Here is a 13,323-nt window from a genome sequence, read left to right as displayed (position 1 = left end):
GTAGTCCTCCTCGGTGAGGTGAGGACTAGGGTTTGCCCTCTCCTAGATCATTTGAATCACTTGAGAACAGGCCAAAGCTTTTCACTTGTTTCCCTGCACTTGGGAGGAGCAGTGATGATGATCTAGTACTTGTCACTATTCTGGGAATTGAAACTGAGCTTTTTTTTAATTGCTGTAGGCTTCCCTCTGTAACAGAGTGAGTTGTTCAACCTAACCTTGCTCTAGTTTTTTGCTTGACATCTGTCCAGTGTTTAGAGGTTGGGGTTAACTGAGATTACAAAATCATTTTAGCAAGGTTGCTGTGCTATTTAGAAGGTAGCACGTAGCACTAAGTTTTGAAATCTTACTGTGTTTTCTAACTCTATGCTGTATTTCTGGTTGACTAATAGCAAAGTTATTTTCCCTTTTTAACCTGGAAGGGAAATTGCAGTAGAGCTGTCATCTTACTGATGGGGGAAAAGCTATGTAAGACATGAATTATGAGCAGACATATATGGATAACTTTTTTTTAAAATCAGGGGTGGGGAAGAGGACTTTGTTCTGCAGTAGAATTACCTGAGCCTGACAGAACATCCAGTTCCTCTATTCTGTTCAAAAACTTAAATTTACTTGGTCAGAAATATTTTCATTAGATATTTTTGTCATCAGCACTGCCATTAAATTATTTTAATAGGCACATGACTATAAATTCTCATCCACCAACTTGGTGTCTGCGACAAACCTTTTCTCCTTGTTTTCCTTTCTACTTTTTTTTAAAAAAAGGCTTCTCAAGGTAGTAGTTTCAAGTTCTTGACCAAGTGTAAATCCCGTTTGTCCTTCGAAGTAAAAGCATTATGGCGCAGAATATTTAGGGTGTTTCTTGGTGTTGGTAATTGGTTTTTTTTTAACTGATAGCCATATGGCAATGATGACAGATTCTTACTTGCTTCTAAGCTATATGAGGTTGCTAGGGGTTGTCAGATGACACTTGCTCACATGAGAGCCATTAACAGGGTGTTGTAGCCAGTGTTAGAACAACCTTGCAACTAAGGGCGAGTCACTGCAAAAGCAACTATGCTTTTTTTTTTTTTTTTAAGAGGCCATATGGTTCAGTCTTGTGACTACATAATTGCCGGCTACCTAAATCACATACCAGGAAACAAACATAGCTAAAGTCAATATTAGCTGTTGTATCTGCTACAGCCTTGTGCCAGGCTTGGTAGAAAAACTGACAGCAGCAAGAGCAAGTCTAGGATGGCTTCTGAGACCTAAAAGTCATGTCTACTCTGTCTGGAATAATTGCAGGAGTACGTTAGCTACGGCTGTCTTTCTGTATTAATGGCTTATAGACTATATGAAGGTTGCTTTGCCTTTTTTTCCCCTAGTGGGAAATTCGGCAGACCGGGTTCCTGTATAGGGAAGAAAGCTGATGGTAAATTACCATTGTTAATGGTTGATCAATAGTAAAGAAGTCTGCTTGAGGCTGTACCTCCTCAGCAGGTATTTAGTTTCTTTGAGGGAGCTTTAGAAGAGTATTTGTAGCTAAGAAAATGTGTGGGGGTACACCAAAAGCTACAAATGGCACTGGGGGACAAATAGAAAGAGGAAGAAACAACAACGATGTACTACTTGGAAATAATCTCTCCTGTACCAAACTGGATGAAAGAAGTAGAAAGTCTCTGAGAGACCAGTGTGTCAGCTGTGCAAGCAAAGTGACTAGACTGCTGCAAAACAGGTATGCATGTAATTCTTTCTTGACAAAGAATAGACATTTTTAGTTAATACTAGATTTATAATCATGTTCCTGAAAGGCTATTTTGTAAATAACTGGGAAAGTTCTGTTAGAAGCTTATTCTTGATGATGATGCTGACTGAAACTCAAGAAAGTCTTTCCTATTTGAAACTGAATCTACATTCTTATCTCTGATATGTGAGATTTATATATATGCAAACTGAGGCATGGAGGGTGATCTTTTCAATTAAGGTTGAATAATCTTACCTTCTCTTTCTAGTTTTCTAATTAGTTTGCCCTCTTTTTCTTGCCACCCCCTGTGTTAGTGGGTCAAGTAGTAACAGTGTGCAGAGCAGACAGGAGGGAATGCTGTGAAGTGGGGGAAGAATGGAGAGGAGAATCCTCTGTTTTACTTGTAAATTACCTCTAGATCAAGCATTACATCAAAGTAATCTGAAGTGTGAATAGTTTCTTTAACTTTTGTGGTGTCTTTTTCAGATGTGTGCCAGCATGTCTCTAATTCTGAGTCTTTACAGCTCTGTAACTGTGTTGGGAATATGGTTCAGGGTAGCTTTTTCTAAATCTTGGCACCCAAGGGTGTTACAATTAGTATTCTACATATTCAGGATTGCTGGTCTAAGAAGCAGAAAAATATAAATACATATATAGGTATATGGAGATGTTACAGCCTGTTTGTTTCTCTAGCCTATAGATGTTACACTGAAGTAGCGAGTGCTTAGTCACTTTCAAAAACAGTTTAAGGTCAGCTGAAGTAGTTTTTGGATATAAATTAATAGGTCACTCTTCAGTTATTGCATGCATGAATGCTGATTATTATGAAGGTGAAGCAAAAGCTTTCTGTGTAAAAATCAGGCTTTGGAGATCTATATTAACTGAAAGTACTGATTCAGGGCAGAATGAGGCAGAATTTTTGTGGCTTTTTTCCAGAAACAAACAAGTCTGCATTCCCCTAAGAGAGATTTCCTTACCTCCATGTCTCAATGTATATATATAGTTGAAGAAATGTTGAACAAGCCAAAGGAAAGTAGTTTATATACCAGTTTAAGAGGAAGTAAAGCATGTTTAAGCTTAATATGGAATCTGGGGAGAAAACTTTTCAGGCTATCTGTAAGTTGTTCCAAACTTGTGGCTTTCTTTTGAAAAATAAAAAAAAAATCCATAGTATTTCAGTATCTTTAGTAGACTTGGTTCTCCTGTTGTATGAACACAGACAGCTTGATTTTATTTATTTATTTTGAGTTGAAAATTATGTTTATTAGTTCTAGCATCTTCTACATACAGGAAAGATACAGTCTGAAGGTGAGCTAGATAAGCCAAGCCGATGACGTCAAAGGAGGTAATTACACTGACACTTCTTCCTTTGATTTCTGGCATCATGGTTTTGTCCTTTTCCCCCTTTCCAGTCCTTTTGGAACTGGTTCCCCTTAGGGTGTCAGTTAGCTCAATAAGCAGCAGAGAACTGACTTGGGAACAAGAAAACTCAATTAACATTCTAACTAGCCTCGATACTTATTTGGAATGCATAGGGAACGTTTTCTTTCTGCCCTTTCCCAAAGGTGTATAGTTCCATGGACAAAGTGAGTGTAGGTCATGCTGCTACTAAGAGGTGGCGATTCCATTGCTTTCTACTTCTTCCTTCCTTTTTCCAACTATGTTTCTGATCCACTTTCAGATGCTTGGACACACTTTTCTTGCTGCAGGGAATTCAGTTTACAGAAGGGTCCAAGAATTGCCAGAGCAGACATGAGTAACAGGAAGGGTCATATAGTTACAGAAAGGGGCAAAAGGTTATATGAGGCTTTTAATTTTTGTGGTCAAATAAGAAAACACGTTCAGTCAGAATAGCCACATTTAACCTGAAACGTGAACATCTGCACAAGCTCAAATTAATTAATTCAGCTCATTTTTAGGAATATGCAGGACCTTGCGTATCTAAATAAGCAGGAAGCTGATACAGAGATAAGAAAGTAATGGTTTGTGGTTTGGTTTTTATATATGTGAAAATAGAGCGGACCAAAGAATCTGTGTACTGTCTGTGTTCTTCAACGCTGTGCTTTTAGGAGATGATTGAATATTCCTGCTGTCCCTGTTTTGGGGGCTCTATGTTATATAAACTGGCTTAAACAATAAAGGGTGGAAGTACTGTAAGGAGTCTGCTCATCAGCTTTTGTGACAGGGATAAACATCCCAGTCATCTGACTAGTCTTGGGCCTGGTGCTAGATTCCACGTGGAAGTAATGAGACTACATGGACTTATATGCCTGTATGAATTGCCTATAGATATGCTTGATGTTACCAAATGAGGTTTTAGTAGGATGGAACTCTTCTGTAATGGGTAGGACTGCTGCAGGAACCGCATCTCTGTTCTGGGTAATTTACAGCCTGAAAGCAAAGAGTTCATTAAAACATAAGGTTGATATTTGGTTAGTACTGTAAGAAGCATTAGCGGAAGTTACTTCCCTAGATTTGATCTATTAGTCAGATAAAGCTCTGTATGATAGATTTTATGTAACTTAGCTTGTTGCTGTCTGGTACTAGAGAATCTGTTTGTAGTTACGACAGATTGCAGCAGTCTTTAGTTCTAGCATGCTGTGTGGAAAAGGCACCTCAGCAGGCTGTTGAATTGGCTTCTACTTCAGCATAAAATCTTATACAGAAGTTGGCACTGCACAAACAACATGAAGTTTGCTTTAGTGCACAGTGAGGGAAGGAAACCGGAATTCATGCAACCCAACCCAACCTGCATGCAACCCTGCATCGGTGGGCAGATGCAGGGCCGGATTGGCTCAGTCTGTCTAAAATGAGTCTTTCTCATTTTAGACTTGCAGTCCTGTAGTCTGAAATATTGATGCTGCTGTGCTAATCCTGGAGATAAATAAGGCTTTGCTCTTGCATAGAATTTTAACTAAGGCCATAGAGATATACCTTTTCTTAGTAGTTAAAAGGAGACCTGTAGCCTTTTTAAGAAAGCAGAATAGTTACCTGAGGTCACCTGTTGCAGAAAGCATGTAAGTAGATAGCTGAAGAGCATCAGATTCGTGTGGCAGGCTAGAATGAAGTGTACTCATGGCTCTGACTTCTCGTGCATTCTGCATAACTGGATTTTGTAATAGCGTTGCAGAGGCAGTGGGCTGAGAAACTAGTAACAGATTTCTAAAACAGATGGTGTAGTTGCAGCTCTCTGTATATGTGAGGTGTGTAGGATCTTTGTTGGGCAACTATCAACAATGGTATCAGGTCTGATCTCGTGCAGGTGAACTTAATGCTGTAACTCTGTTTGAAAGGGAAAACTTGAAAAGAAATCTGCCTGGCACTCCTGGCAGTTTTGGAGGCAACATGTTACAAACACAGCAAGAAGTTTCCTCGCTGTGGATGGCAAAACAGCCTTTAGCAGCATTCCATAATCTGGCTTTGAAGTGTACTGGAACCTTGCATATTATGTACATATAGCACACTCGTATCAGAGGACCTTACAGTGGCAATGGGTATCTGGCTTATTCTGTCTCAAGATATTTGAAAGTAGGATGAAACCTTCCAGAATGAGGTCTTTCAGGTTTGAAAAGGATGCCTATTTACGCTTATTTCTCTTTTTAGCTACCAAGAAAGAGCACAAAGAGGAAATTAGGCTGCCTTTACTTAAAATGATTTTAAATTTAAAAGTCTGTGTGTGCTCCTAAAGCAGTTATCCACAGTTACCTTACTGACTCTAGCAGTATTTGAAAGTGTTTACCTCACTTATGGATGTTAACAGAGCAAGTAATAAAAAGAAATAGCTTCAGAAATTCTAGTGTTTCAACTGTATAGGGGTTTTATGCTCTTCTCAATTCTCTGCCTTCCTTTTCTGTAGGCACGGTTTGGCAAAATTCCTAAATGAAACTTCCGTTTGGGGGGAAGATCAGTGTGGCCTTGACCGAAGTCTGTTAAACCAAAAACTATGAATAACAGTTGTACTCTTACCCCTTCAGTGTAGTTCATCGAGGTCAGGAATGAGGCAATATGGCTGAACATCAGTGCTGTGTGGCACTGCTTTATGCAGTAGTAGGTTTTTTCCATTAATTTTAGCTTGTAAGCTACATAACATGAAAAGCATTTTCTGTCGCTGAAGCTGAGACCAAGCAAACCTCCATGCTCTGATGTGCAGACTGACTCCCTTTGTATTGGTAAATAAGGTTTCTTGTCATTGCAGCCATGCTGCAGTTGTGCTCCTCAGCCTCTTGCCGTAGTGCAATGAGCCAAGTTGTGTACCATGTTGTATCTCTGAGGAATGGGCAGATTCTGGCTTGAGGTAGTTGTTTTCTTCAGGTTGAATCTCTGTGGTATCTTGATTTCATATACGAAATGAATTTCATTGTAGTTGGAGATCAAGTCTCAGTAATCTATGGCTGCTCAGTAAACCCTGAAATGTCTCAGAAAAAGGGGGAAAATAATGGAACAACATAAACCTTGTCCTTCAGTTGCAAGACTTAAACTTAGAGAAAATCTTAAATGATATTGTCAGGAATAGACCAAAATGAATTGACTTTTTGTTGTTTAGAGAAGGATGTGGGAGGGTGTAAACCTTGTGCTTTTGAAACACTGTGCTAGAGAGAAGAGTAACCCATTGTATTTTATTGCCACTAAGGGTATTGGACAAAACAGTACACCTACCTTACAATAAGGATGATCCAGGCTGTGTACAAAGAAATTTAGGAGTAGTTAAGCCCTGAGGCAGATTGCTGAGACAAAGTTTTGTGTTCTCTTTCTGCAAAATTTTGAAAAAAGATTGGATGAAAATTGGTGTGGCTGTTCCTGCCTTTGGGTCAGCAGTGACACTGGGTTTAGATACTCCTTTGGAGTTCCTTTTTGGTTGGAGTTAAATGATTGCACCCTGGATCCTGTAAATGCTGAGTAAAAGTTGTATTTGCATAATACCTGTTTCTTCACTTAAATGAACCTGCGAAGTAAGCACACTATTTTAACATCTTATGTTTCTAATCCGTAGCTGGTCCTCTTCGGAGTTTGACTTGAATGAAATCCGCCTGATAGTTTACCAGGACTGTGAGAGGAGAGGCAGACAGGTCTTATTTGATTCCAAAGCAGTCCGCAAAATTGATGAAACTGTGGTTCAGGTATGAAATGTTAATTTTCCTGTTGTCCTAATAGGACAGTGTCAACTTGTTAATCTTGTGATCTTTGCTTTATCTTTTGCTATTCTGTGATAGCTGCAACAAGAGTGTGTTAGATTCCAAAAAGCCTGTGAACATATCTGGTATTTGGTATTTATGATATAAATGCGTTATTGAAACTTAACAACTTAGACCTGATTTGCTTTTCTGGCAAAGAAATCTATACTCCTTTAAACTGAGTATTTCTTGAGCCTTTTTAATGTTGACTGGGTTTGCTTTTTGTTGTTAGCCCTGGCTGTGCAGTCCCCTTGTTCCAGTAATGTCTACCACATGTCTGAAGGTGCTTTTCTTCCTTTGGTGTTTTGGATTAGTCAAGTTGTTGTCTTTATATGAATTAAAACAACTCCCCTGGCTAACTATGCCATATTGTGAAGAATGACACATGGTGATACATGGCCATGTAAGTTTTGGTGACACACGTAGAAGCAAGAGCAAATGCTGTCAAGATGCAAGTTCTTTTTGCTGCTCTCCAGGCACACAAATTGTGGAGTAATGCTTTCAGCAAACTTAAGTGATTTTAAGGTAACTAAACCAATAGTGTTTCCTGTTTTGTTGTAGTTTTGCTTGTTTTTTTTCTTACTACCTCCATGTTTCTCTTTTATATTGAATTATTTCAAATTTTTGTTTTGAAGTTTTTTTAGAACTAACAGCTTCATCTTATTAGACTACTATGGTTTATTGTAGAACTATATATATAGCTGTATAAGCTATATAAGAATAGTCGTGACTTGTAGAAATTACTTACCAAGATGCTTAAAAAGCGACAATCTCTGTTTCAGTCACACTGTAAATATGCCATTGTGCTGAATCAGTAAGACTGGTGAGCATCATCAGCTGATGTCTGATCATCTACTTAAGAGGGTAAATGGGTCAGACTGGTCTGTTAATCTTGCTTCCCCCCTCTTCCCCCCCTAAAATCAAGGTCATTACTTTGTATCTCTAAACACAGCATGGGAAGAAGAAATATATTTCTGGCTTCATTTAAATATTCAGACTATTCCACTTACTTGAATACTTTAAGCTAAAAGTTTACTAAAATGTATCCAATCAGAAACTCCATGCAACACTGACATAAAATGGATTATAGCCACTCTCATAACACGTGATACAGACTATAATCTCTTTTTTAGCTAGACACTAAACTAGGTACCCTTTTAAAACAGCTAAAGCACTTAGAATGCAGTGCAAACACATAGATGTTAAAAGTGATTTTGAGTGTCTGGTCGTTTGTTTGATATATTATCAAACAGCAAGCCTAAAACTTGATTCGTTTAAAATTGAGGCAGACTTCTCTCAAACTGAGTCCTGTTTAAACTGAAATCAAGAAGGTGTGGGTATACTGTGCATTCATGCATTTTCCTGAAATACAGTAAAGCTTATTTACATTGAATATTCAAATACATTGTTTGCCTTTAACCTGTTAATTCTACCAAATGATGCATTATTCACGCCTTGTTTCTGTTGGTTGTTCTTCTCTTTAAGAAATCTGTTAATCATTTGAGAAGCAAAAGTTATGTGCAATTTGAGTGATTAATTGTGCAAATGATTACAAGAATTGGTTTGTAAGCAACCCATAAGCTGAGATTTTGTTTACATAAACTTTGGTAAATGTTACAAAGAGTAATTCATAACTCTCGGGAATGATCTTTCCATGAAACTGGCTAATTACTCAGACTGTGTGTGATACTATGAAACCTATCTGCCACTGTAAATGTGATGATAGTTCTTCACTTGCTCTGATGCTGGCATTTTATAAAATATTTTAAAACTGATATAAGACCAAATAAATTTGTGGTTTTTAATTTCTTTTGTTTTCCTGTGGTTTTAAGAAAATTCATGCCATGGTACGTTTAGAGATGGGAGTTCTTATATTGACTTTAATAGTTTTTATCATACTGTTCTGTTTTGACATAGAAAATGGCAGATGAGGCTTCTGTAAAGACTTGTGCCAAGAACTGCCAGGCAAGCAATGGGAACAACAATATTTCTTCCCACAGTCCCACAATAAGTTGTATACAGAATATCAAAGAACAGATACCGAAGTATCAGGTAATATTCATTACTTTTGTTGCTTTTATTTATTCACTTTACTGAAGAAGTTAGTTTATAAAAGCATTCACTTACATACATTGAATGACTTACACTTCTGTTGTATTATAAGTTAATCTGAACCTTGAAATATCTGTCCTATCCTTGAAGTGGTGTAGAATAAAAACACGTGGGTGCATCTTTACCTTTTGGTCTATCTCGGTCTTATTTTTGAAGGAGCTGTGAAATCTAATGTAAAATCTAATAACATTTTGTCAATGTCATAAGAACCACTGTACTGTTCTCTGTTTTTGTCTACCTATGCTTCAGGTTAGTTCTGAAGAAGCTGTTGAAAGAGTAAATTAAGAGTCCCTTTAGTCTGTTTTTTAAGAGAGCTAATTTTTAGGTACTCCGGCTGTTTCTCACTAAAAGCATTAGCATTTTAGCTAGAAAAACGTAATTTGCAGCATGTATAGATTAAGGTGGGAAAAAATATATTTAACTGGAAGGTAAGTGATTTCCCTCAGAATTAACAAACTTCTCTTCATATTTGCTATTGATGATCAGTCTTTGAAACAAAATAAGCAATTGGTCTGAAGACTGCCTTACTAAGTATAATCACAAACTATTTTCCAATAAAAATGTTTCCAAGAAGCTTTCTATAAGGGCAGGGAAGGAGAATATACTAATTTGGACAAGGAAGTAGTTTGTTTGGGGATCCAAACCACAGAATCCAAGTCCTGTTAACACCTGCAGGTTTCATCAAACACTCTGCTATATGGGAATGTTGCTGGACACAGCTATTTCTTTGGAAATGCAGTAGATCTTTTTTCCTCTTTCTTGCCTTTGGAGGTCCCCCTGGAACAAGGGTAATAATGCCCATCTAGTGAGCAAAACGGAATACATCTTCTGGCTGTCCTTGCTTATCCTTGCATTCAGTGTGTTAAAACCACACTGATCTTACTCTCCATTCAAAATGTAGCACTATGACACTATATTAAATTGAAATAATATGCCAAGTTATTTTTGACTTTGCTCTTCTCATCTTGTCTGTGTAGTACACCAGGCCAGCCTCTGATGTCAATATGCTGGGAGAAATGATGTTTGGCTCAGTGGCAATGAGTTACAAAGGCTCCACCTTGAAAATTCACTACATACGGTGAGTGTCCTTTTCTGTGATGCACTCTCTTGTCAGGCACTTGGAATTGATGATTCACTGAAATGACTGTTTATCCTTTCAGCTCTCCCCCACAGCTGATGATAAGTAAAGTCTTCTCAGCCAGGGTAGGAAGCTTCAGTGGAAGCAACAATAAGTAAGAAGATTTTTTTTTTTCTTCTGTGTCCAATGCAGTTGTCTGTCTGTCTTTCTCCTTTTGTAGTCCTAGAAAAGAATTAGGAGTGGCAGCTGTGGAGAAGGATTCTGTTAATAGATCCTAGTCAGGCTACCCAAGCTTTTAATAAAGAAAAATCTCTGCAAATTTCTGCTTCTTAATTTGTCCAGGGCATGCAGTAAAGTTGAGAGGTTAGGTGCTTTGAACAATCAAAGCCTCTATATCTTCCTGCTATCAGAAATGTGAGGAAGGTACGTTTGTTGTTTCCTTATACTCCACTTCTGTTTCCTTCAACAAATCCACTGTTTCTCATCTGTTCTGTTTTTTTCCTCATCCCCAAAATGGGCAAATGTGAATAAACTGAATCCCAAATGTGACATAAAGAAACTTCTAATAATTTAAAGAAGAAGCGTATATAAGGAATAAATGCCTGTTTCATTCCAGTTTCAGAAACGTACTTGTCCTTGAATTTGATTGTCAAGTTCGTGTTCAGCCTTCTTTATTTATAAAATGAACCTTATTCTTAAGCTAATATCAATGCCTATTGATCGCATTCTTTTCCCCCGTTTTAGCTTGCAAGATAGCTTTGAATACATCAACCAAGATCCCAGCCTGGGAAAACTGAGCTCAAATCAGAATGGTTTGGGAACCTGTCGCAGTGGAAGTAATTTAGGTAAATATTTCCAGGTTCTATGTCTTTCTGACAACATAAGGCCATCTGTTCGTTAAGTTTTAAGTTTTTTTCCCCAGTACATCACCTCCTTGTGTTTTTTACTTTTTTTGTAATTTTTTTTAACTTTTTTTTTTTGCCCTTTTTTTTGTTTGTTTTTTGTGTTTTTCTACATTGCTTTTGTTTCCTAGGTGTGTTACAACTGTGTAGCAGCAAACTGCTACAGGGTGTGTCTGAAGGAGGTCCCCTCCGGCTCATCCGCAGTGCTTCTTTCTTTGCAGGTTTGTGTGGAATGCCAGCCACAGTGTGATCCATCCATTTGCACACACAAATCCAGTTCCTTCTGTATCTTTGCAGGACATACATGATTCCTCTCTAGAAACAGAGGGCTAAAATAGTGACAACAGAAGTATCTGGCATATACTTAAAAAATCTTTCTTCAAAAAAAATGACTAAATTGATTGGTTTTGGTCCATATTTATTTTCTGAGTACTATGTTTAATTTTAAATATATTTTTATGCAGTGTTTTTAATAATAAATTAGCCCTTATATTTCTTAGAGAACTTATGTTTCCTGGCTTATTGCTGGTTTCTTGCTAGCGTGCAGGTGTCTTGCTGGTGTACAACTTTTTCTTCTCTTGCCTCTTGCTACCTTTTTTTTTAATTTGATGGCATACATTCAAAATTTAATTTTTGAGCTAAATCTAGGAGGTCCTAAGGTTTTCTTCTTTAACAATATCAATTTCTTTAATTCTCAAAACTTTAAGCTGCATAAAGTCTACTTTTACAGGCATAATGATGACCCATGCAGGTGGGTAGATCTTAGGCCCCATTACTTCTCTTAACTGCAAAAATACGAACTGAAATACCAATGCAGTTTCTTCACAGCCTTTGCAGATCTTGCATGCTCTACGATTTGAGTGACTCTGCACTACTAACACTTCAATGTAACATGACATAGGCTGAATGTTTCTTACTGTGAGGCTTTGAGGACAGTAAATCTCTGCTTGGGGAGCGAAACAGAAGCTTTTAATGGACCTTGTATTTGACTATTTCACTATGAAGTTAACCTGTGTTAAATGACAATTTTGCACACTCAAAAAAATTTGTCAAGAGTGACAGGTGAGCTTACCACGAGCCCTCACTTTCAAAGCATATCCGATTTCTGATAATGCAAATAATGTATTTGTATTCTTAAGCTCCTTAGAGATGTTTTTACATTTGCATTGGGGCAAATAACCTTCCTCTAGTAACATGATACTCAGTATAGGTATACTGTTTGCTGCCGCCTCTGTTCACACCATACTGCTGATTTGCAGTAAGAGTAAAGGATGTAATACTGTTCCTGTATGACCTTTAAACGTAAACATTTTTTTAAATGCTGACAAACAGTATGATGAGTTATGTAATATTTTCTATTGATCTATCTGTTTGTTTTAGCACACAGCACACCTGTCGATATGCCTAGCAGAGGACAAAATGAGGACAGAGACAGTGGCATTGCTCGGTCAGGTATCTGCTGTCTCTTGTTTGCATGTTTTTGTAATTATGTTACAATTCTTCAGTGCAGTGATTCACCTGAAAAATAGGCACCTTATGACCTGTAAACCACAATGGTTTTGATCTGCTAGGTGGTTTTCCTTCTGCATTTGCCCCAAGCCTTAATGCAAGAATATTTGTAATTCTATTCTTTGTTTACAGCTGCCGTGTTCTGGGTCCTTAACCAGTTTCTCATTTGGAGGAAGAACTGGTTTGAGGCTTTACTAGAGCAAGTGAAGAGAAGCTTTTTCTTGCACTGAATAAGAAAAGGGTGTCAGAAGACCAGAAGTCCTGTCCATTATAATAGAAGGGCAACCCCTCTTGGGACAGATTGCTTTTAATGACAATAAGATAAATTTTAGTGTGTTCTAGTAGGGAAGATCTCTGACTTTATAACAAAAGAATGTCCTCAGGCAGCGAGATTTATTTAAAATAATTGTCTCTCCTGTTGCAAGTGAGTTGTGTGAAAAAGATCAGCAAGCAAGAGCAATATTTGTGAGAAATTGTTCCCAGTTAGAGTATGAAGAAAAATATTTAACCAGCACTCTTTGTAATTCATTATCTGTGGGGTTTCCTGCTTTCTTCATAGCATCTCTGAGCAGTCTTCTGGTTACTCCTTTTCCATCTCCAAGCTCTTCATCATCATCTTCTAGCAGCTACCAACGTCGCTGGCTCCGAAGTCAGACAACCAGTTTAGAGAATGGAATTATTCCAAGGTGGTGAGTGCCACACCTTTCTTTTTACAAAAGCTGTTTGGCAGTAATTTAAGATAAATAGAGCTTAAGCCTCTTTTCTTTAAAAGGACAAATCCTATTATTAAATGCTTTCGACTTAGTCTGTCTCCTCTGCATGTTACAT

General features: G+C 37.7%; 1 protein-coding gene across 4 annotated transcripts in view; it reads left to right on the top strand.

Annotated features, from left to right (window-relative positions):
* The window catches only part of FNIP2 (folliculin interacting protein 2), a 49,943-nt gene that overhangs the window by 14,904 nt on the left and 21,716 nt on the right, over positions 1-13,323 (top strand). Inside the window, exons 1-9 of one of the 4 annotated variants that reach the window (XM_027739520.2) lie at positions 1,414-1,714; positions 6,714-6,840; positions 8,812-8,946; positions 9,984-10,084; positions 10,167-10,238; positions 10,829-10,929; positions 11,118-11,207; positions 12,367-12,438; positions 13,055-13,184. In XM_027739520.2, the coding sequence (XP_027595321.2) occupies positions 1,530-1,714; positions 6,714-6,840; positions 8,812-8,946; positions 9,984-10,084; positions 10,167-10,238; positions 10,829-10,929; positions 11,118-11,207; positions 12,367-12,438; positions 13,055-13,184 (1,013 nt within the window). In that variant the 5' untranslated portion in view covers positions 1,414-1,529. Of the gene's footprint in view, positions 1-1,413; positions 1,715-6,713; positions 6,841-8,811; positions 8,947-9,983; positions 10,085-10,166; positions 10,239-10,828; positions 10,930-11,117; positions 11,208-12,366; positions 12,439-13,054; positions 13,185-13,323 lie in introns of those variants that run through there. The other 3 variants (XM_027739523.2, XM_027739521.2, XM_027739522.2) reach the window with 3 other exon arrangements.

This window comes from Pipra filicauda, unplaced genomic scaffold (assembly GCF_003945595.2).
Source record: "Pipra filicauda isolate LSUMZ 115617 unplaced genomic scaffold, ASM394559v2 scaffold22_size4397567_pilon, whole genome shotgun sequence".
Lineage (NCBI taxonomy): Eukaryota > Metazoa > Chordata > Aves > Passeriformes > Pipridae > Pipra > Pipra filicauda.
This window is presented reverse-complemented; position numbering and strand designations above follow the sequence as displayed.